Source organism: Acromyrmex echinatior, chromosome 14 (assembly GCF_024713525.1).
Source record: "Acromyrmex echinatior isolate Ae372 chromosome 14, ASM2471352v2, whole genome shotgun sequence".
Taxonomy (NCBI): domain Eukaryota; kingdom Metazoa; phylum Arthropoda; class Insecta; order Hymenoptera; family Formicidae; genus Acromyrmex; species Acromyrmex echinatior.
The window spans coordinates 6,775,266-6,800,402 of record NC_141865.1 but is presented as its reverse complement, the minus strand read 5'-3'; the positions used below and the strand labels follow the sequence as shown (position 1 = coordinate 6,800,402).

The following is a 25,137-nucleotide window of genomic DNA, read 5'->3' as shown; positions in this document are numbered from 1 at the left end:
GAAGATTCGTTTGTGTCTGTGTATAAGAAGCTAATACATACAAAAAAAATTATTGAGCGATAACAGAAAAAGAATATTTGTCAATAAATTGATTTTTAAGAAGCAACAGCTGAATTTCGAAAGATTTGTAGTCGTCACTCGATACGTGTATGCTTATGACGCGTTCAATTATTACTTCGTTGAAGTGTTTACCTTCTAAACTTTTTCATATGAATATAAATAATGCGAGTAAAATTGCTCAAACGAGTCTCATGGACGCGATAATGCATATTATATGTACACATTTATAAAATATATAAAATGTAAAAATACATATAAAAAAGCACACCACTGTCATTTCACTTGCAGAAAAAGTAGCATCGTAAAAAGATAAATCAGTCAAAACATAAGTTCGTACATAAGATACATAAAAATGCAAATCATAAAAATCAAATTATTCAAACGTAAAATAGATAAAATGCAAACCACGTTTAAGTGTATCAAAACAGGTAAAAAAAAAAGATATCAATGATAAATCAAGAAAAAAAACTGATAAATAGAATTATATACAAAAATTTTATTTGACTTTCTTTCTCTACCTTTCCCTTCTGTTAAAAAATTTAAGAACAAAAAACTTTCGACACCACTCTACCTCATTTTATCTCTGAATTCTTTAATTAACAAGCCACTTTTTCTGCTTTTAATTACTAAGATAAAAATGAATAATTAAATAAATTTAATGTATTATATATATATATATATATATATATAATATATATATATATACATATAATACATTAAATTAATTTAATTATTCATTTTTAATATAAGCTAATTTATATGTTTTTGCCGATAAAAATTCTCAGCACTTTTTTATTTAAATAGTATCATGTTACATACTTTTAATTTTAGTGTTATATAGTATTAAACATAATTTACTATAAATTATACTTAAAAATTAATTAAAGTTATGCATTTAAAATTAATTTTCAAATATAAATTAAATTTGTGATATAAATTATGTATATTATCCTCTTTTCTTTTCTTTCAACTTTTTTTTTCTACTTTTCTTTATAATCTTTTTTAATATAAAAAAAAATAAAAATAAAAATAAAAATAAACTTAAGCATCAGTAAATATCCAATAAAGGTATTACACATAGACATATTTAAAATTCAACACAAAATATTGCATTATTTTTCTTTTTTAGAAAAAGATTTACATCAAAATAGTTTCTCAACATGTGGCAAACTGCTCCTTTATTTAAAATTTAATATAAATAGTATTTCATATATCGAATTTTCTTGCTTATTTATTTATACAGATTATATTTTCGTAATAAGTTTTAAATTGATAATAAATTCTTAATGGCTTTTTCTTGATAACTTTGATGTCATGATTATTATTACTGTATTTATCACATTTTTTTCTTCGAAATTTAATTCAAATGTGTTTCACCATACATTCTGACCATTAACAAAATCTTAAACTTAATACAATCATTAACAAGAAAATCGATAAAATTATTTGATCGTTAAAATCATAGTGGATGTCTATTTCGATAATAATATTTAATCAATTAGATCCAATCTGATTAATAATCGCGTTGCAACAAAATTTATTAATATATTGAATTAATATTTAAAATATTTTGAATATTTTGCACATTTTTCATTAATACTTTTGCTTGTATTGTAATGCCTCCTTTATATGTAAGTTATACCGTATGTGTTTTTCATGTTTATTTCCAATAAAAATATTTTGCGTTCGATAGATTTAGATTTCGATATCGTGTAATCATCGAACTTAAAAATATACATATAAGATGACGAATTAATATTTTTGTTATCTTACAAATTAATTTGACAATTAATTGATTTTGAAAGCATCTTTGGCATAATATATCTTTGATATATACATATTATATTGCGAAAACTCATAACAATTTAAGATTTTGCTCCAACGGTCTGAGATAAAGATAAGCTTTCCCTTTACTTTGATTATTCCGTTTTCTTTTATTCGCAATTTTCTCTCTAATCATATAACAAAAAAAAAAACGTAAAGTTATTTGAAGAAACAATTCAATATATTCGGAAATTCTGCATATCCCATATAAATAAATATTTTACGCGCAGTGATAAATATTAATATTTTATATACATATAACCAGAAAATTCTTCAGATTTAATAATTTCCGCATATGACACATGAGTTAATATACTATTATATTAACATTAGGGTAACACTATTATATTAACATGATATATTTATATCACTTTATGCAAAAGATGCTTTCGTCATCATACTTCAAAAAAAAAGATTTAGACTACTTTTCGTATTTCTTCGTGCGTATATAGAATGTAAATACGTCAAATTATAAGATAAATATGTCTCGTACTGCAAAAAATACTTTTGTAAATCAGTTAACCAGTTTTCATCATAGAGAGTCAAAAGCTGCGAAAATAACATCACTTTAAATATTTCTTCGTGCATTACAGTAGGATGAAAAATGTGTTTCTTTATGCAAAAGATGCTTTTATAGATCAGCTAATCTTTCTTATCGTTAAATTGAAACTGACTGTACAATTTTCATCATTCTGCATACTTCTTCATGTGTTAGCATGAGGCGAAAAATGTATCACTTTATGCAAAAGATGCTTTCGTCATCATACTTAAAAAAAAAAAAAGATTTAGATTACTTTACATATTTCTTTACGTGCGTATATAGGATGCAAATACGTCACTTTATAAGCAGTTAAATATGTCACTTACTGCAAAAAATACTTTTGTAAATCAGTTAACCAGTTTTCATCATAGAGAGTCAAAAGTTGCGAAAATAACATCACTTTAAATATTTCTTCGTGCATTACAGTAGGACGAAAAATGTGTTTCTGCAAAAAATACTTTTGTAAATCAGTTAACCAGTTTTCATCATAGAGAGTCAAAAGAGGCGAAAATAACATCACTTTAAATATTTCTTCGTGCATTACAGTAGGACGAAAAATGTGTTTCTTTATGCAAAAGATGCTTTTATAGATCAGCTAATCTTTCTTATCGTTAAATTGAAACTGACTGTACAATTTTCATCATTCTGGATACTTCTTCATGTGTTAGCATGAGGCGAAAAATGTATCACTTTATGCAAAAGATGCTTTCGTCATCATAATTCAAAAAAAAAAAAAGATTTAGATTACTTTACATATTTCTTTACGTGCGTATATAGGATGCAAATACGTCACTTTATAAGCAGTTAAATATGTCACTTACTGCAAAAAATACTTTTGTAAATCAGTTAACCAGTTTTCATCATAGAGAGTCAAAAGAGGCGAAAATAACATCACTTTAAATATTTCTTCGTGCATTACAGTAGGACGAAAAATGTGTTTCTTTATGCAAAAGATGCTTTTATAGATCAGCTAATCTTTCTTATCGTTAAATTGAAACTGACAATTTTAATCATTCTGCGTACTTCTTCATATATTAGCATGAGGCGAAAAATGTATCACTTTATGCAAAAGATGCTTTCGTCATCATACTTAAAAAAAAAAAAGATTTAGATTACTTTACATATTTCTTTACGTGCGTATATAGGATGCAAATACGTCACTTTATAAGCAATTAAATATGTCACTCACTGCAAAAAATACTTTTGTAAATCAGTTAATCAGTTTTCATCATGGAAAATCAAAAAAGGGCAAAAATAACATCACTTTAAATATTTCTTCGTGCATTACAATAGGACGAAAAATGTGTTTCTTTATGCAAAAGATGCTTTCATAGATCAGCTAATCTTTCTTATCGTTAAATTGAAACTGACTGTACAATTTTCATCATTCTGCATACTTCTTCATGTGTTAGCATGAGGCGAAAAATGTATCACTTTATGCAAAAGATGCTTTCGTCATCGTACTTCCAAAAAAAAAAGATTTAGATTACTTTACGTATTTCTTCGTGCGCATATAGGATGAAAATATGTCACTTTATAAGCAGTTAAATATGTCACTTATTGTAAAAAATACTTTTGTAAATCAGTTAATAAATTTTCATCATGAAAAGTCAAAACGGTAGACAAAACATCACTTTAAATATTTCTTCGTGCATTACAGTAGGACGAAAAATGTGTTTCTTTATGCAAAAGATGCTTTCATAGATCAGCTAATCTTTCTTATCGTTAAATTGAAACTGACTGTACAATTTTCATCATTCTGGATACTTCTTCATGTGTTAGCGAAAAATGTATCACTTTATGCAAAAGATGCTTTCGTCATCAAACTTCCAAAAAAAAAAAGATTTAGATTACTTTACGTATTTCTTCGTGCGCATATAGGATGAAAATACGTCACTTTATAAGCAGATAAATATGTCACTTACTGCAAAAAATACTTTTGTAAATCAGTTAACCAATTTTCATCATGAAAAGTCAAAACGGTAGCCAAAACATCACTTTAAATATTTCTTCGTGCATTACAGTAGGACGAAAAATGTGTTTCTTTATGCAAAAGATGCTTTCATAGATCAGCTAATCTTTCTTATCGTTAAATTGAAACTGACTGTACAATTTTCATCATTCTGGATACTTCTTCATGTGTTAGCGAAAAATGTATCACTTTATGCAAAAGATGCTTTCGTCATCAAACTTCCAAAAAAAAAAAGATTTAGATTACTTTACGTATTTCTTCGTGCGCATATAGGATGAAAATACGTCACTTTATAAGCAGATAAATATGTCACTTACTGCAAAAAATACTTTTGTAAATCAGTTAACCAATTTTCATCATGAAAAGTCAAAATGGTAGCCAAAACATCACTTTAAATATTTCTTCGTGCATTACAGTAGGACGAAAAATGTGTTTCTTTATGCAAAAGATGCTTTTATAGATCAGCTAATCTTTCTTATCGTTAAATTGAAACTGACTGTACAATTTTCATCATTCTGGATACTTCTTCATGTGTTAGCATGAGGCGAAAAATGTATCACTTTATGCAAAAGATGCTTTCGTCATCAAACTTCCAAAAAAAAAAGATTTAGATTACTTTACGTATTTCTTCGTGCGCATATAGGATGAAAATACGTCACTTTATAAGCAGATAAATATGTCACTTACTGCAAAAAATACTTTTGTAAATCAGTTAACCAATTTTCATCATGAAAAGTCAAAATGGTAGCCAAAACATCACTTTAAATATTTCTTCGTGCATTACAGTAGGACGAAAAATGTGTTTCTTTATGCAAAAGATGCTTTTATAGATCAGCTAATCTTTCTTATTAAATTGAAACTAACTGTACAATTTTCATCATTCTGCATACTTCTTCATGTGTTAGCATGAGGCGAAAAATGTATCACTTTATGCAAAAGATGCTTTCGTCATCATACTTTCAAAAAAAAAAAAAGATTTAGATTACTTTACGTATTTCTTCGTGCGTATGTAGGATGAAAATACGTCACTTTATAAGCAGTTAAATATGTCACTTATTGCAAAAAATACTTTTGTAAATCAGTTAACCAAATTTCATCACGAAAAGTCAAAACGATAGATAAAACATCACTTTAAATATTTCTTCGTGCATTACAGTAGGACAAAAAATGTGTTTCTTTATGCAAAAGATGCTTTCATAGATCAGCTAATCTTTCTTATCGTTAAATTGAAACTGACTGTACAATTTTCATCATTTTGCATACTTCTTCATGTGTTAGCATGAGGCGAAAAATGTATCACTTTATGCAAAAGATGCTTTCGTCATCAAACTTCCAAAAAAAAAAAAGATTTAAATTACTTTACGTATTTCTTCGTGCGCATATAGGATGAAAATACGTCACTTTATAAGCAGATAAATATGTCACTTACTGCAAAAAATACTTTTGTAAATCAGTTAACCAATTTTCATCATGAAAAGTCAAAATGATCACTATAACATCACTTTAAATATTTCTTCGTGCATTACAGTAGGACGAAAAATGTGTTTCTTTATGCAAAAGATGCTTTTATAGATCAGCTAATCTTTCTTATTAAATTGAAACTAACTGTACAATTTTCATCATTCTGCATACTTCTTCATGTGTTAGCATGAGGCGAAAAATGTATCACTTTATGCAAAAGATGTTTTCGTCATCATACTTCCAAAAAAAAAAAGATTTAGGTTACTTTACGTATTTCTTCGTGCATATATAGGATGAAAATACGTCACTTTATAAGCAGATAAATATGTCACTTACTGCAAAAAATACTTTTGTAAATCAGTTAACCAATTTTCATCATGAAAAGTCAAAATGGTAGCCAAAACATCACTTTAAATATTTCTTCGTGCATTACAGTAGGACGAAAAATGTGTTTCTTTATGCAAAAGATGCTTTTATAGATCAGCTAATCTTTCTTATTAAATTGAAACTAACTGTACAATTTTCATCATTCTGCATACTTCTTCATGTGTTAGCATGAGGCGAAAAATGTATCACTTTATGCAAAAGATGCTTTCGTCATCATACTTTCAAAAAAAAAAAAAAGATTTAGATTACTTTACGTATTTCTTCGTGCGTATGTAGGATGAAAATACGTCACTTTATAAGCAGTTAAATATGTCACTTATTGCAAAAAATACTTTTGTAAATCAGTTAACCAATTTTCATCACGAAAAGTCAAAACGATAGATAAAACATCACTTTAAATATTTCTTCGTGCATTACAGTAGGACAAAAAATGTGTTTCTTTATGCAAAAGATGCTTTCATAGATCAGCTAATCTTTCTTATCGTTAAATTGAAACTGACTGTACAATTTTCATCATTTTGCATACTTCTTCATGTGTTAGCATGAGGCGAAAAATGTATCACTTTATGCAAAAGATGTTTTCGTCATCATACTTCCAAAAAAAAAAAGATTTAGGTTACTTTACGTATTTCTTCGTGCATATATAGGATGAAAATACGTCACTTTATAAGCAGATAAATATGTCACTTACTGCAAAAAATACTTTTGTAAATCAGTTAACCAATTTTCATCATGAAAAGTCAAAATGGTAGCCAAAACATCACTTTAAATATTTCTTCGTGCATTACAGTAGGACGAAAAATGTGTTTCTTTATGCAAAAGATGCTTTTATAGATCAGCTAATCTTTCTTATTAAATTGAAACTAACTGTACAATTTTCATCATTCTGCATACTTCTTCATGTGTTAGCATGAGGCGAAAAATGTATCACTTTATGCAAAAGATGTTTTCGTCATCATACTTCCAAAAAAAAAAAGATTTAGGTTACTTTACGTATTTCTTCGTGCATATATAGGATGAAAATACGTCACTTTATAAGCAGATAAATATGTCACTTACTGCAAAAAATACTTTTGTAAATCAGTTAACCAGTTTTCATCATGAAAGTCAAATCAGACAGAATAACATCACTTTAAATATTTCTTCGTGCATTACAGTAGGACGAAAAATGTGTTTCTTTATGCAAAAGATGCTTTTGTAGATTAGTTATTTAATTATTTTCAGCGTCGTAACTTGGATTCACATTTTTTACATTTTCATAATTTATATATTTCTTACATCGTTCAATATTTGAATGTTAAATGAAATAAAATGACGTAGGACGCAAAATGTGTCCTTTTATGCTTTTGTCATCAGCTGATTGTTTATATCATTGACTAAGTACTTGAAAGCTTGTCAATTCTTTTATTCTTTATTCGCTATTTGCCAAATAAGTGATAAAAGTTTCTTATATATAAGAAACTCTTATATATAAGAAACTTTTATATATTAATATATATTTTTGTTCGTACATTAAGATGAAGAATATATCATTTTATGGAAGAGAGCGTATATAAATAAACTAATTGTTGTTTCTATCATAATTCAAAAATTAAACTTTACATATTCCATTGCAAAATTCATGTTTTCATATATAATTATAGGATAAAAATATATCACTTTATATAAAAAGACACGCGAAGTGATTCTGTATAATAATAAAGAACAAAATCTTAATTTTGATGTCTTTTTTCTCTATATAGTAAATGTCTCAATATATTAGTATAGATTGAATGCTTTTAGCATGCATTTGATAGTTTCAATTTTATATGGTTCGTATAATTCACAAAAAAATAAATCAATAATATATTAAAAATTTGAAATTCTATTATCTACATTTATATATATGAAATAGTATATGTAGTTATTTAAAGATATTAAAATTAAGATTGTTAAGAAAAATAACGTATATCAATCTCACATATTTCTGAAATTATGATAGAAATTTTTTCTTTAAATGCAATTTGAAATTGCAAATCAACAAAAAATGCTACACAGAAGTATTTCATAATCGTCTGACACTTAAACTAATTGAACCTAATTTACGTCGTCAATAAAATCTCATTACCTTCTCAATATTTACCTTCCAAATTATATAATTAAATTATGTATTATATTATAAATTAATGTAATAATTATTTATTAATAATTATGTTTTTTGTAAACTGATATTTTTTTCCTTTTTCTGTTTTACACGCAATAATTTTATGAGATTTATTATATTGATGGTTCTCATAATTATGTACTTTGATAAATGCTTAGTAAATAATATAACTTTATGAATTTCACGAATATATGCACAGAATAGAATTTACATTTTAATAATATTAAAAAGTATTTAATTTAAGAAATATGATGATTTAAAATCGAAACATAAACTTTAATTTGTATGTCATTTTATGCAAATACTTCCATAGATCAGTGCACTCAATGCTTCATCATCTCTATGTAGATCTTATTAGTAGTAAGCAATAATTTATAATAGTTATCAAATAGTTCTATTATAATATTTCTAAATATCATATATACTATAGAATGCATTAAAGTAAATTATCTTACACAATAATTTTTAATAAAATACTGACTTTATATTCATAATATAAAATCAGCATTTTGTACTTAATTATTATAAGAAAATTCTAAAATTTTAATGTAAATATTAATCAGTGTTATGTATAAGAATATATAATATTTTATGCATTTATAAATATTTTAACAATTAAATGTTTTATAAATTTTTTAAACATATGTTAATATAATTGTTATACATGCGTGTATATATATATATATATATATATATATATATATATATGTAACGTTTATATTGTTACTATTTATATTGTATGTGTATAAATTATAAATAAGCGAAAAGTACAAATAAGGAAAAGAGCCTTATTCGATCAAATTCTAATAATGTCACCCTACCTCGGATAGTATTTTTCGCAATATATTTTTTTGCTATAGCTTAAAATATTTCTCAGCATCATTATTATTAAATTGTTGAATAATGAAGATAATTGACAATTTTTTAATGATTATAAATTTAATTATTATAAATTTAATTTGTGATATTACTATTTCAGCTTCAGAACTTTTTGTCAAGACCGACAAATAATCAGTGCGCAGTTTACACGAACTGAAAGATATATAAAAAAAATTTATGTAAAAATATTATTAGGTATTAAGATTTCTGCTTTAAAATCGAATGAAGCTTTTTTCGTTTATTTGTATTATTTATATATCTATTCTTTTCACACTTAATATATATATACATATGTATATACCTATATAAATAATATTCAATCTATGAATATTTTATTGATATTAATTAGTAGTATCAAATTCAGATATAATAATAAATAAAATTAAAAGCAACAGATTTAATTAAAACATTTTTCCAACAGATTTAATTATATATTATATATAATATATTTAATTAAAAAAAAATAATGGCAATCATATACTGCATTTATCCATAAGAAAAACGAAAATATAAAAAGCGGATCTTCTAAATTTATTAAGCTTATTTCCATTTACCCAGATTTAATTTATCTTAATATAAAGAAATATTACGCGTACTTTATGACTCGCTCGCATATCCGATATGACTCAAAGTCAGAACATGAATTTTGATTCATGGCCGTTAGTATAATGTACACATATCACACACACTTTATGCAGATGATTCTTATATAAATCAGTGCACTGAACGTTTCGTTTCTATGTAAATCTTACCATGCGAGCAATAATGCATATAAGTAAAACTTAACACACAAACTTATACTTAGCAGTTTCATATTAAGCTGTTTTCACCTATTCATATTAAACCTATCTGAATTCATATATTTTCTTCAATTGATCATCTTGATCAATCTTCATCAACTACTCACGCGTTTCTAGATATATTAACTAAACTTGAGATAAATCCCGCTCGTCTCTGTTATTAATCCCCTGAGAACCACGGTTGTCGATTGGTTCTTGCCATGCAGATGGTCCCGGTAGTCCGGTTATTTGGTGTTGAGGAGGTGGCGGTAATTGATGTGCCGCTGGTTCCTCAATAATGCATGGTATGGAGATTTTATCCCAAGCGAGTTTATTGACTGTAGCCAGCCCGTGAACGCATACGACGCTCTGTGGATGGGGGTGACAGGGATGTTGATGCTGTAATACGAGAGTTGTTGTCGGTGGTGGAGGCGGCAGGGATGGTTGAGGGTGAGGATGAAGGGAAGTGAGCCACGTCACGCCTGGCTCCGTCCTGTGTCATTTACCGGTCTGTTGTAACGCTGCGTTGATCTGCGCCCATAGATCCTTATTACAAGACTGAGATCTGTATAGAAAATGAATATCGTTAATTTCTTATAGCTTTATTTATGTCACATCTATATATTATAAAATTTTTTGTACTTGGATTTACCTTTTGATGGACTGTAACCATTCCTTAAACTGAGTATTTCCTTCAGGATTGATTTGAAAAGCAGCCCTTGCTGCACAAACAATATTGGCAAATTCTTCATAATCAGTAGCTGTTAAATGATACAGTTTTTGATGCATACACTGAATATACCTAAAATGCACAAGTTATTATTTGACACTGACTCGAGATTTGTAATCATCTTTTATTTCTTTTTATATCATAAAAAGTAATACTAACATCTGTTGGCATTTATGCACTAGCGGAGCTAATAAGGCAGACCTCAAGTGCTGTATGATGAGCGCCGGATTGTTTCTAGCAAGATATTGAGCTGCTTCCAGGGCAACATGATGAAGAACAAAAGGACTCACAATACTATTTACAGCACAGATGCACAACTGATGCATATAATGTGAACCAAGTCGTTTCGCAACTCTCAGCAAGAATTTAACATCCTCTCCATAGGGTGGATTTCGTGCGTATTTGGCTTGAGGCCGATCATCATGCACTCTGCGAGCCAAAGTTTCTAACGCAAGCATACCTACACGGTATGCAGAAACGAGAGTCCGTTGTTGATTAAATGTCTGACTTTGTCTATGAACCTGAGACGAAAAAATCAAGTATTTTTATTTAAGGCTATATACATTACATTATCATACATATGTACTATATTGTTAGAAATTACCGGAGGTTGAGCTCTCACAGTTGATATCATAGATTGTGTCTGAACTAACGTGGGTCCAGGTAAGCTGTTTTGTCCAGGAAGTGGACCTGCTACTCCTGCCTGGACCTAAATAAAATAAAAAATTATATTTATAGTACATATTGCAATTAAAAATAAGCAGTAGAATAATGCTTACAGGTATAGGTTGCTGCATCGTATATAAATGGCGCGTTCCCGGCGTGGGTGGAGGAGGTTGCGGTGTGTAATACGGTCCAGGTGGAGGTGGAGCGGCCGGAGATGGATGATGTGGATGTGGTGGATGTTGAGGATGTCCAGGATGATGTGGAAATGGATGATACATTTGCATGTGTGGTGCGGGTGGTAAAGTGACTCTATGCGAAGGCATCGGACCGCTAAATGTCGCAATAGAATGATGAGGATGTACAAAGCTATATGGGCCCACAGCGTACGGCATGCCAACACCTGGAACATTATAAGATAATATTTAAAAAATTCAATGATAATTCTAAGAAAAAAAGAGATCTAGTTTACCTAGAGGCGCCAAAGTTGTAATTGTTGGATGAGTATAATGTTGAGGAGGTGGTTGCGTGCTGGTAACGACAACTGTCTGCGCCGGACCAGGCATCATTTGAGTATTCGACAGGTCCACAGAAGGTCCTGGATCAACTAGTAATACTCCATTGAGATCTAATTGTAGAGGATCATGAGAAATCTCATCTTGCTGATCTCCACCGGGAGTTTGCTAAAAACAAAAATATAAAGAAATGTTTATTAAATTAATTGACTCACATTACCAAGTAACGATTTATTTTATTCAAACTTACCCGAAGATATAACTCGTACCAATATTTTGCCACTTGGAACAGCACCTCTGGATAAACACCACCTCCTTTTGCAGTATTCTCTACCGTGATACAAGCTTTCTCCAACATAGCCTCGCTCTGTTCCTTGCACTGTAAGAAAATAAAAGATTTAATAATTATTTATTTATAAATAGTATATCTGATTACATTATACATACCTGAGATATAGCTCTCTGAATTTCATTAGGATTAAGAGCATGCGCGTGCGGTAGGCAAGATAAAGCAAGTTCCGCTGCTGCCCTAACCATATTTGGATCGCTACCTCTCGAAGACTTATCAGCTATACTGACAGCTTCAGGCGGAGTCAAATGTCCTTCCCAACTGTCAATAAGGAACCAAATCGCTGGAGCTCCGATTTCCATTGCTTGGCCGGTTATCCAGGACACGTGGCTTGAGTATGTACGACTGAGCCAATTCGGACTAACGCAATTATGGAGACCAAGGGCATATAATCCGAGTTGAAAAGCACACATATGAAGTGCTCTATGGGGACCATGATGATTTTGACTAGTTGATGGTTGAGTGAATAATGAAGTAGAACTGGTACCACCAGCCTTCGATAAAACCGTCTTTGCCAATTCGCACATGAAGTGTGCGCTTGCTTCTGATGGTTGATTTGGAATAGATGGATATAGCCTTTTGCTCTTATACCTAGACGACCAAAATAAAAAATACAAATTGCCGCACATAATATATATTATATTGCATATTTTTTAAAAACATACCGTGTTTCTTTAGTTCTAATAGGCACCGGTAGCTGCACAATTTGCGGTTGTATAGGTAATGCATTTATACCACCGTCTAATTCTGCGCTCGTACTACTATGAGGTCTACTGTTAGCACCAATAATGTTTTCACCACCATTATCAGTCCCAGCTAAAGGAGATGAACGTTCTTCATCGTGAACAAATCGTGTCATCTAAAATTCGGGAAACGTTATGTGTAAATTTTGTAGTACCTAGTATTGCAGAAAATATCTTAGATTCTTACTTCACTCTTTGTGGGAGGATTAGCAGTATAATAACTACTAAGAATAGGTGATTTGATAAGTTGATGAACATCTCGATCCAGCAACTTATCCATTATCCTAGCCAATTTTACCGGATCATCTTTGTAATGTACGAGTAAAGTAATAGCTAAATCTCCTCTGAAAATAAAAAAAATTGTACATGCTGTTATTAATATTAATATTATATATTAATATTGTATATACACGTAAACATATACACGTATATAATATATAATGTATGAATATTATATATATTATACATATGATAAAATATGAATGTTACCTTTGCCTGCGAGTTCCTTCACAAAGAAGAGGATGATCTGCCTCACTTACGTTCGCCTTCAATCCCAAGACAGCCACGGCGGCATCAAATCCAAGATTTGGATCAATTTCTGCAGGTAGTTTCACTCCTGTGAAATATTTTATATTTCTATTCTCTGTTTGACAAAGAAATATTTTCTTTTCCATATAAATATAAATATGATTCGATTAGATATTTGTTCATGGAAGAATAAAATGCATTTTTATAAAATAAAATATTTAAGATACATATTATTAAGAAAATATTTCATACTTGGTACATCGAGCGCATCATAAATAAAACTAGCCAACATGATGGGTAAGAGCGCATGTCCTCTTGATCTCATAACTCCATCTCTCAATTGTTCGGCTCTTTGTTTTATCATAGCTAATTCAGTCGGTCCCAAGGGAATTCTTTTTAGCAAAACTACCAATTCGCTTTCTTGATGAGCCAATTTAACCTAGTTAAATTAAACATAATCATTAATTTTACGAACGACAAAAAACTACATTTATTTCATTGTTTTATTTACTTCCAAAGGCTTTGTGTTAGCCGGTGGCCTAGCCATTTCCAAACCAAAAAGACCCACGCGAAACGCCAAATTATGATATTCTGGATTCTCAGCAAGTACTGTACATAGGAATCCACATTTTGCTAAAGTCGCCGATGCGAGACACGTTACCTGATGAGATGCTGGATTCACATGTTGCTATAACGTCAAGTTAAACATTTATTTAACATAATATTTATTTTAATCTAGCGAATAATTTCTATCTTTAAAAGAATATACCCTCTTCCGTTTGTTCTTAACTGGCACTGGCAGTCCTTCGATTACAAGATCGGGAGGATTGGCTAAAAGTTCCTCAGCTAACTGTACCCCAATAATACATGCTTCTCTCGTATGACCATGAGCATAAAGTCCCTCTGCCCGCGCGAATAAAATGTCCCATGGATCTTCCGTTTTCTTTAAATTATTTAGAACTACACTGGCATCTTGAGTAGTAGCGGTATGTATATTGCTTTTGGCATATTTATTCGGCAGGCTACTATTATTGGTCACAGCTTTTGGATCATAGTAGTAAACATTGTACTCATCACCAGAAGGACTGTCACTACTAGATGAGGAGCTTTCATCCTTGAATGGTCTCCCAGCTTCCTTTTCTTGATCGGATTCTTGCTCGTTTTTACCACTGACCCCTTTGGGCACAACACGCAATTTATCACGGCACTCCACAATATTCGTCCTACTGCACTTCGCGTTCTCGCAGGCAGGTTTGTTATTACTACTATCACTACTATCACTATGTGTCTCGGACGAGGCGTTTGAGCGATGCTTGTCCGAGCCTTGAGCGTTCTTCATACTAACGTTACTGTTGGAAGATGACTCGCTACCAGCCCCTTCCTAATAATGCATTGTCATAATATAATTTTAAGAAAAATAGAACTAATACTAATGTAATAAACTCGAGTGCAAATGAAGAAATAATGAAAAAGTAACCTGCGAATCGGTATCGCCGCAATTATTTAGTTGAGCACAACCTTGTCTAAGGACCTGAGACTCAGATATATCAGGAATGTCGGTGTCATTCTCACAGAAACCTTCGGAGCTAACGCTGCTACGATTTCCATCGCCACCTCCACCTCTCGAACACAATGGGAATTCACGCGGATTCAACCGTCGTCTGTCTAAGTAGCTGAACTCGACAAGACCAACATTCAACGATCGTCGACCGTGATGATGCGACATTGGTGGTTGATAATTCAATACCGCTGAACTAGAATTTACCTAAAAAATACGCGTTTATCATTCCTTAATATTTCCTTAATGAAATATGGTGATAAATCATTATAAACTGTTGCAAAAGCGGCTTAAGATACTAACCTGATTTACCTCCGTCCTTGTATCTCCGGCATGCCGAAAACACGTAAAAGGACAGTGGTACATAGGATTATTCTCGACTGTATATGTAATTCCCGGTAAGATATATTCATCCCAATCAAGATAACAAGCTTCGAGCGCTGATTTGAATCCGGTAAAGACTGCGAGATCATGTTTCAGGGAATCTTTCTGTGAACTGTTACTTCTATTGTGCGAGTTGTGCGGCACGGAACTGCCACGACACTTGGCGACCTGAAACACGCAATTAAAGTCGTTATTAAACTTAACTTTGTTAAAGGAAGAAGAAAAAGGAATGTGAGATATGCGATGCTCACTTTATCTATGATCTTCAAGTGCCAAGCCATAAATTGAGCATGCAACATTTCACGCTCTGATGGTGATAGACCAGGATTTAACGCAGCCAATCGCCACAGAACTACAATCTCATCGCATAGGGACGAGCACGCGTGCTGAGAAGCGTGCACGTTACTGTTCATATTATGCTTGCTACCATATCCGGTGCCGTTCAGTAAGGCAACTTTAGTGTTGAACCACCAAACAAGAATCTGCTCGCATGCCATGCACTCTTCCGTGATGATTTCCAGCAGAGGAATGGCATTACGGTCATTTCTCTTGAACATTTCGCGCACGATGGAAAGGAGATTCCACATTCCCTCTGGCTCGCGACCTCTCAATGGTCGCAGCAATGATGCCCATTCAGAAGCGGCTGGAGGTGCGGTGGTGCTCAAATAATTAACATCGCTGAAAAGGACATCGCGGAATGAATTATGTTAAATGGTTATCGCGGCGAAGGCGCCAGCTGGTCTATTAGAGCGCTGCTGTTCACCTGAAGACTATGGGAGCCGGCACGCAAAATTTGATGAGAATTTTCTTGATGTTATCGTGTAACGTCTTCTCATCTAAGTACCAGGAGGTTTGATCGTAAGCGGATGCTCCGGCAGTTGGATCGGGAGCTCCGCAATAACTGTTAATAGCACTTGGCTGTGTTGAGAGTAATTCGTCCAGGAGTCGCTGGGCTGTGGGTAAAATCTGCTGAGGTAATTCACTGATGAGATATTGAGCGAACTTCTGCAGTTGTTCCCGATGTAATCGTGACAGAGATTCACTAACTGGCGCCCTCAGACATACTTGCGTTGGCTGAAAGAACGTTGCGTAACATTAAAATAATCTTCCCTTTCACATCAATTAGGAAAAAGACTGAATAAAGGACTGAGAAGACGCATATTTCGTTTGTGACTACATATCACACGTAGTATATTGTATAGAAAATATAAAAAAAAATACGTGAAGAATTTTACTGAACGTCATTTTTCTCCATTCTTCTAGCCCGATGCCCGATCTTCCTAAAGTTAACATGCGCATACCATGTGTATTCTGTGCAGACAAACAGCTACCACGTGCGCGCACCAATAGGCCGTTGAGGAGCAGGTGCAATTACATGATGTAATTCTGCGTCGATCAAATGTTACAGCAACGTTGAATTGTGCTCTGACCCCATTTGTTTGCGGATTTACACTGGCACTCAGATGAAATCCTGTGACAATATAGTGCATATGTTGAAGGCAATCAATAAAAAAAATTGATTTAAAATAAAAATTAAAAGAAAGCAGTATTATTATGGAATTCCGAAAATGAAAAACACTGCCCGCTAATTTTCGCACAAATTCTCGTTTCAATATATCATTAAATTTTCTACAGAGATCATCGTCAATCATCGTCAGATTAATTACATATATTTACCAATATTAAACAATTTTTGGAATATTAACAAAACGAGTTTTTCTTTCTTTCCTATTCACAAATTTTCTTTAAAGTGATTGATCTTACCGATTTGTAGAGGCTCCTTAACGGTCTTAGCGCGGTAAAGATGTTCGCCGCGGAGAAATTCATCAGCGCTACCGTTTGCGAGACATGAATAAAGCCGTATGTCCTCTTCGTTATCGGGAAAACTCCAGAAGGCTATTCTCAGCTGAAGTTGCTCCGGTACAGGTGGATAGAAATGCTCCACCAGCTCGAAGGGAATATGAGACGCCACGCATCGTGCCGAAAGTTCGCAAAGAGTTGGCACAGTCTGTTGTCCATCTGTAACAAAATAGCAAATTGTGTGTAATAACGACGTGCATTAATGTTAAAAAAAAAAAAAACATCTTCACTCAAAAGTTTACAAAAACAAATTATACCGTTCGTGACAAATGTAACTTTCTCTCTGCCTTTTCATTCGTGTATACGCTTGCTTGCTCACTGTTGCACAGCTGGAGAATAATTATGCTCTTTTCCCGTCTTCGTTCATAATTACGACACGCACCAGGATCGTGCAGAAAAATAGTTCGCGAGTTAGCCGCGACAGCGATATTCTCTAATTATCGTCTCCTGCTCTTAACGAGCGAGCGCGATTTCATGAGCTCGCCATTTGCGAGTTAGCGTGTCTAACATGTATGATTTTTCCAAAAGGTAAACTTGGTATCAATGCTCGAGAAAATAAAAATCTTCCTAAGATTCTAGAATATTAACGGTGTTCGTGGAAATGCTTGGAAACGAAACACGAGATAATTATTTATACGTGCATGCACTCATATCTCCAAGAAACATACATGCTTCAGGCTGCAATTCTTTCCGTTTGGAGACAAATAACCTCGAGATAAAGTATTCTTAATTGCGACAAATCATAATTCATATTTGTTGATCTTTATTGCAAAGAAAAAATTCATAAAAACATAAAAGTAAATTAAAATAAATAATATGTAGTTTCTCTTAATATCTCTCGTCAAAAAATTATATTAAGAAGCACATTGTGTGCATCAACTGCATCACTATGTATTTAAAATTTACGTTTTACAAATTAGTAGAACTAACTAAATGAGCAAAATCAAGTCTAATTAACATTTTTTTTATTATTAGGTGTTGGAATTAATTCGTAGCGTTTTTTAATGAAAGAATGTTATTTATTTCACATGAGCATTAAAAAATACATTAATGAAAGTACTTTTAAAACTTATAAATACTTTGTAAAACGCTACGAATTAATTCCAACACCTAATAATATAAAAAAAGAAATTTGTTGTCAGATTTTTAAAAAATGATGTTCTGCTAAAGGAGGATTAAGTTAACGGAACATCATTTTTTTTTAAATTGTTAGAACAATAAATTTCTTTTTTAATATTAATTTTTAATATTATTTTTTTATATTAATTTCTCTAATTGCTTATCCTCTTTCAAATTATTTTACAAACGGTTCTATTGCTGAAGCAGTCAATGGGAGTAAGTGGATTCGTTTCGCAATACGAGCTCGAGAGAGGGCTTTTTCATTGAAATCCACGCTTAATTAAGTTTAGAAGCGCCAGGAATAACTCGACTAATACCAAAAGGAACCGTTCGTTAACGATAATTACGATCGATGACATTAATCACCATTATCATCCATCTCGTAAGAACTTTTTATGAATGACGTTCTTATTTGCGCAACTTTCACGATACATTACAAAGGATGATACATGAGGAGCTTAGACAATTTGAGTACAGGAGAAAAATAGCATAAAAACAATGTGAAGAAAGAAAGAAATAACAAGAGAGGTTCATAAAAACCTTGGTCGTTCTATCATGGTTAAATCTCGTCGAAAAATGTTGTTTCTAATCAGATTATATGCAACATGTACATGATCGTGGTATAATTTTTCCAATGCGACCGACACATGCGATAGTTTTCGCAGGATGTTGTTCGGCGCTTTATCGATCTTCGGCTGGATAGCGGGGACGCAAGTTCGAGTTTCAAACAAGAGCATGGCATCGAGTGCCTACTGTCCCGGAAAGTAATATCACCGAATCAATAGTGGAAAACGCGGCTCTTCACTTTCTCGCGGTAGACGCGACGCCAGAAGCATTACTGTCTGTGCGTTCGCGATCGACCTTACGCAGAACAGACGCAATGGGTGAGAGAGCACTTCTCGTCGTTCTGAAAATAGCCGACCGGGTGGTGGATGGAATGAATGAACGCTTGTATTGGGTTGGAACAAAAATTCGTAACGATACTTCACTTGTATCACATTTACATAGCTATTTTTTAAATTGGCAATTATACCATTCAATAAAACAAAGTTTTAGCTTTGAACTCTGGAAAATGAAGAATCTGTTTTTTAAATTGTTTTACGGATAATTTTTATCGGAGTTATGAACAATCGAAGTCAAATCGTTCCTTTAATTTAATTTAATATGGTAACCCAGTAACAAAAAAATCTTAATGGAATCTCATTTTTTTAAATAATTTTGTGAGGAAATTTTAAGTTTTTACGTTTTTAGAAAGTCAAATTTTTTGCAAGATTTTTTTAGACATGCGACACACAATAAAGTGAGAACAAAATTTACCATTTTTTATTCAGCTCGTAGTTTTCTATACGTAAAAATTACTAAACTTATAGAAATTCAAAAGACTTTTCAAAAGTAGAGATTTTAAGCTTTAAAATTCATTTTTTAAATTTATATTTCGTTCATTTTTAACGAATGTTACAGCCGCTTGAATTTTGAAGTTCGTAACACTTTTGTTCCAACTCAATACACAGCGACGATTCGTTACATAAACTCGCACACGCGTTTATGTGTCATGCCGCGATCATTCGGCATGGAAAAAACGCGCGACTTATCGCAGAAAATTTCTAACGAGTCATACCGATGGAAGAGTGCCCGTTCAAATGAATGAAAAGTGCAATGTACCGCATTTTTTCCCCTTTCGCCTTTTACTTCCCGGGTCTTTCCCGTGTGGGAACTATAACGAGCTTCGCGGTTTTGCCGCGCAATGTAATTTCCTTCAGCTTCAACGAAAGCTGTAGCCATCACGTCGGGAAATTCTCTCGGATGGCCGACGCGCCAGCTCTCCGATACAACGTCGAGTGCCAACAATTTGCAAAAATTTCCATTGCTCTGTAACCATGTCACTTTTTTTTTACACGGAATTTGATCGATCGAACGCGAAGAGCGAAACATTATCGAATTCATGTCAATTGAATCGCAATGTTCGCAATCTAATTTCGCAAAATCGTTCATACGTGTCGTAACATTAAAATCCGTCACTGTTAAATTCATCATTCATGTCGAACTGTACCCAATTTTTAATCATTACTGTAGGTCGTCACTGCTCCTCAATCAATACATTGTTATTTTAATTACAATTTGACTCAAATTTAGTTCATTATTTGTATCAAATATACATTAAAATGCGTATGTTATTTATTTTAAAATAAAGCAATTTAATTACGGAAACAGATTGGTAATAAAAGTTAAAAATATAATATAATGTTAATGAAAAATAACAAAATAATAAAAATATTGAGTTATCATTACTCCTTTAATGTCTAACAGTAGAAGAAAATATAGAAGAGATAAAGCTGTTCCGGTTGGCAAAATGAGAAATGGATTAAAAAAAAAAAAAAAGATTTCAATGTTCTCCGTCAGCTAGTTATTTTTCAGGCTCCACCCAATTGATTAGAGAACTTTCATAGGTGCAATTGGAATATCCCGGAGACAAGAAAAATCGTGCGGACTGGAACAATAGCCTGGATCTATTTCAATAGAGATGTGTTATTAAAATGCATTTACGGGATGAGCGTGAGTGGCAGATATGGGAAGCAAATATTTCTGCGGATCTGTGAAGCGCGTGTGCGCGAGCAATGCTCGGTTTCCAGGTTTCCGCAAACCGGATGCTCAGCAATCAAATTGAAATTGAATCAATAGAAATTGAATTTCCATTAATAATAGGCCGCAGCATGGTAACGTCATTTCCTCCGGGTCGAGAGCATGCGAGGCTCTCATCGTCTCAACTCTATTCGGATCCGCGTTTCACGGATACGGCAAATAGGATCGGCGCGAAGTACGATAGGATAATCGAACTGTCGAGCTTAAGCAATCGCATTAAGCCACAGTACTACTGTCGCACTAAGGCAGCCTAATGTGATTGCTACTTACAATTGTGGCTATACGAAGCGCGATAATCATCGTAATAAAGCCATAATAAAGCGCACATTCTGCTACATTATAGATAATATAATGATGTCCAACAACGTTCGTAACACAATAAATAAATAAATAATAAAATTGTTATACGAAGAAAAAGAACAATTTTATTAAAGTAAATAAAAATTTAGCTAGATATATAGATCTAAAAGTAATTTTTTTTAAATCAAAATAATTATGTAGAACGTTCAAGCAGGAATAATGTTGCAAAAAGTTTTTGATATTTTCTAATAAGTGTAAACTCGAGTGTTTTTCATAAGTATTTAGATGTCCAACAAAATTGTTTTTCAGATCTGTATTTACAATAGCTACATTTTTAAACACTTTAGCAAAATTAGTAATTTGTTCTTTCCGTGTAAATTTTCTCACGAAACGAGAATACTCTTTGAATAAGTTTTCCTATATGGCTGAAAATTCGCGAGTTTTCACGTACCAAACGGGCATCGACCGGAGCTTATCTTCCACGTAAATGGAACTCGGACAGCGAATGCACGTGACCACATCGCTGTCTTTTAAATTCTCCGATACAATTCCTGGAGAACGGATAAAATTTGCATCTCGGGATTCGCCTTATCCGCCTCGCCCATTACACGGCACAGTGATGCACGAGTTTGCACAGATTCGCGGTACAGCCCGACATCCCGGAAGAATATTTCTCCCTTTATCTTCACCGGCGATATTCTGTTCAACGGTGCCTGTTTTACGGCTGAGCGCGGAATCATGTTGCGTGGATTCATAAAAGAATCGCGCTACAATCCCGCGTCTCGGTGCAACGAGCTTGTTACTTCGCTGTCTAGAACGGAAAGAAATTGCTACTCCAAACGTAGAATTGAATCGATATTGTGTTTTTGAAAACACAGTACAATTCAAACATTCAAACATAAAGAAAGGATATTTCTTTATTAAATTAATAGATAAAGATTTCGCATAGTGACCTCGCAAATCTTGGGAAAGCTCGCTGGCAGACTACTAATCATTTCCTCCATATAATACGTTCTTATCTTACCGAAAGTGCTGTGAAATTCACACGTTTCGCTACTAAATCTTATATTACGTCGAAACTTGCAAAGGACAAAAGCTAGTTTTCAAATCGTGTGATTAGGAATGTAACTAAACTTATCACAACACTTATCACACAAAGCTGACCTTTTAAATGACCTAACCTTTTTTAAACTTATTCCTTTTTACTTAGCTGTACTATTATTTATTTTCCATTTCCTGTCCTTGTTTATAATTAAAATGAAACAAAATCTATTATTATCTATCTTTTGTTTATGATTATTATAAATCAAATTATTACCTACAATTATAAAAAATATAACTTTTATATAAAGACTGGTCATTTGATCAGTTCGGCAGAAATAATGTAGGTAGGTATAAATTGTCGGCAGATTTTGTTAAAAAGTATATTTTTACACACGTATCACAAAAAGAATGGTTTTGCTGAAGTATCTAAAAATTTAGCTAAATAACCTGAAAATAATTATAAAGGATCGAAATTCAAGTATTATGATAATACTGCAAAAAATTGTAACAACCAATTTGAGCTCCCTTATATAAATACTTTGATGGTTCAATAAAATTTTTAGATCTATTATACCTAGGAAAATTTTTAGACCGTTCTTTCCATGTAGGCATATTTTGTGATTAAGTACTCTCCTTTGTATTGTTGTCGATAGACAATGAATGCAGGTCAGCAAAAGGAGAGATTGCAAAGAGTAAAACGATTGGTTGAAAAGAAAGCGCATCACGATTCAAAGGCTCAGAAGAGGATTTATTTTCCGAAAGGACGATTGTATTCCTCGTACAACTGTTTTTTCGCTATTCGCGAACGCGCCCCCAATTGTGTCTCCAGTTATTTCTATTTTCTTGCGGACAAAGTAACGAGCAGTACGGAAAAGTGATTGATGCCAGCGTCGTGCAATCATAGAACATCAAAGCGCCATTCTATCGATGTGTTGACCGATAGAACCGGGTAATGGTTCGTTAACCATCGCGCATGCACATTTACTGCAAATTGTCAGCTTGTTCTCTACGAGTTCTTTTCGCAGTCGAAGCGCCAATTCTCGATAAAAGATCGATAACGTCGTCGTAGTTCTGCAATAAAATGAGCGATAAAAAAACCGGAGTGAAGAATTAAATCGATTTCTAAAAGATTTTGTTAGGAAACAGACATTTATTCTCTCTCATTACTTATGTAAATATGTTATGAAAAATTTGGCGTCATTCAAAGAAATGAATTATTTTTATATTCAAAAATACAGAAAACTAAGCATATACAGAAAGAAAAGCTTCTGCTAAAGTATCTAAAAATATAAAAATTAGATTTTTAGCAACGTTCAATTTTAGCAATGTTCAATATTATTTCGATAATTCAAATAAAATTATTTTCAGATTTATATCTAGTTAAATTTTTCAACAAAACCATGCAGTTCATGACTTTTATTTTACGAGGAATAATTCCAATCAAAAAAACAAATTACTCAGAATCAATCGACATTCAATTGCACCTTCGAAAAATCGCGTTTCATTCATCATCTCGCGCAGATCAGGCAAAGAACTTACATTCAGAGGCGACATTTAAATACGTCCATTGAGATTACGTCGTGACTGTGGAAATCGCAAGAACTTTTAACGTAATAAAGGAACATCCTGTCTTGATGTCCTCGCAAAATGAAATTGCATTCCGCAGGATACAAGGAGTAACTCAGTGCGAATGTTGTTAATATGATAGTTTTGCATGGTTCCATTGGAATAACGCATGCTTTCTGCGACGTCAGTTTGAATAATATACACAGATAGTGAATGAGAAGAGAAAGAGAACGCACGGAAAGAACACTTTTGCTTAAGTATCTAAAAATTAGATACAGATCTGAAAATAATTTTGTCGAACCATCAAAATTAATTACGTAAAATTCTCAAATTTAATAAATATCTAATGCTGCAGAAAGTTTTAATATTTTAGCAACTAGTTTGAGCGTTCTACATTCTAAAAACTATCGATGTGGATGTAACATGGATTTAATATAATTTTCATTGTGTTGATGTTAATATTAACATCAACATGATGTGGATTTAACATTATGGTAGTGTTGATATTAACATCAGGAGTTATAAATCCATATCGATATTTTTTAGAGTATATATAATTACTTTGATAATTTAATGAAATTATTTTCAAATCTGTATTTAGCTAAATTTTTAGATACTTCAGCGCAAAACCATTCTTTCTATATATACGATTCTTCGAAATAAATACGCTATAAAGATCGTCCTAATTCTAAAGTATTGAAAAACCAAAATGTTTCGAAACAAAGATCTCTCTAAAACAGATTTAAGAACCGCCTCGTTAAACATATAGCTGATATCAAAATATATGCTACTTCTGATAGAATTGTTTTATCGAATCTCCTATTTGCGTAGAGGCATATCGATCGCAGCGAACGCGGCTTGTAAGTATAATATTCGAATCAGCTTCTGTTTGCAAAGAAGGAAATCGAATAACGAAAGTTTTACATTCGCTGTAGAATCAAGAATCCAGGGAAAGTCGGCCACACAGATTTTTCAATGGGGATCGAACGCCGGACGTACAAATTGGGAGAAACTTTTCATAGTGCTCGGTGATGGTCCGAGAGCGTTGCGAGAAACGCGCTCCAGTCGAAACTCGACCGATGCACCCTAAGC

The 25,137-nt window shown here is 32.4% G+C and overlaps 1 protein-coding gene across 1 annotated transcript in view; it reads right to left on the bottom strand.

Moving 5' to 3' along the window:
* Positions 1 to 1,031: 1,031 nt before the first annotated feature.
* Positions 1,032 to 25,137, bottom strand: part of Dora (zinc finger SWIM domain-containing dorado) — a gene marked incomplete at its 5' end in the record, with an annotated part of 69,317 nt that continues 45,211 nt past the window's right edge. Inside the window, 20 exons of the mRNA XM_011063614.2 lie at positions 1,032 to 10,611; positions 10,699 to 10,848; positions 10,936 to 11,297; positions 11,381 to 11,485; positions 11,556 to 11,842; positions 11,912 to 12,122; positions 12,205 to 12,333; positions 12,402 to 12,894; positions 12,969 to 13,162; positions 13,234 to 13,390; positions 13,536 to 13,662; positions 13,827 to 14,013; positions 14,086 to 14,262; positions 14,344 to 14,955; positions 15,052 to 15,339; positions 15,436 to 15,684; positions 15,768 to 16,194; positions 16,280 to 16,590; positions 16,818 to 16,987; positions 17,281 to 17,535. Coding sequence (XP_011061916.2) covers positions 10,545 to 10,611; positions 10,699 to 10,848; positions 10,936 to 11,297; positions 11,381 to 11,485; positions 11,556 to 11,842; positions 11,912 to 12,122; positions 12,205 to 12,333; positions 12,402 to 12,894; positions 12,969 to 13,162; positions 13,234 to 13,390; positions 13,536 to 13,662; positions 13,827 to 14,013; positions 14,086 to 14,262; positions 14,344 to 14,955; positions 15,052 to 15,339; positions 15,436 to 15,684; positions 15,768 to 16,194; positions 16,280 to 16,590; positions 16,818 to 16,987; positions 17,281 to 17,535 — 4,958 coding nt within the window. The remainder of the gene's footprint in view (positions 10,612 to 10,698; positions 10,849 to 10,935; positions 11,298 to 11,380; positions 11,486 to 11,555; positions 11,843 to 11,911; positions 12,123 to 12,204; positions 12,334 to 12,401; positions 12,895 to 12,968; positions 13,163 to 13,233; positions 13,391 to 13,535; positions 13,663 to 13,826; positions 14,014 to 14,085; positions 14,263 to 14,343; positions 14,956 to 15,051; positions 15,340 to 15,435; positions 15,685 to 15,767; positions 16,195 to 16,279; positions 16,591 to 16,817; positions 16,988 to 17,280; positions 17,536 to 25,137) is intronic.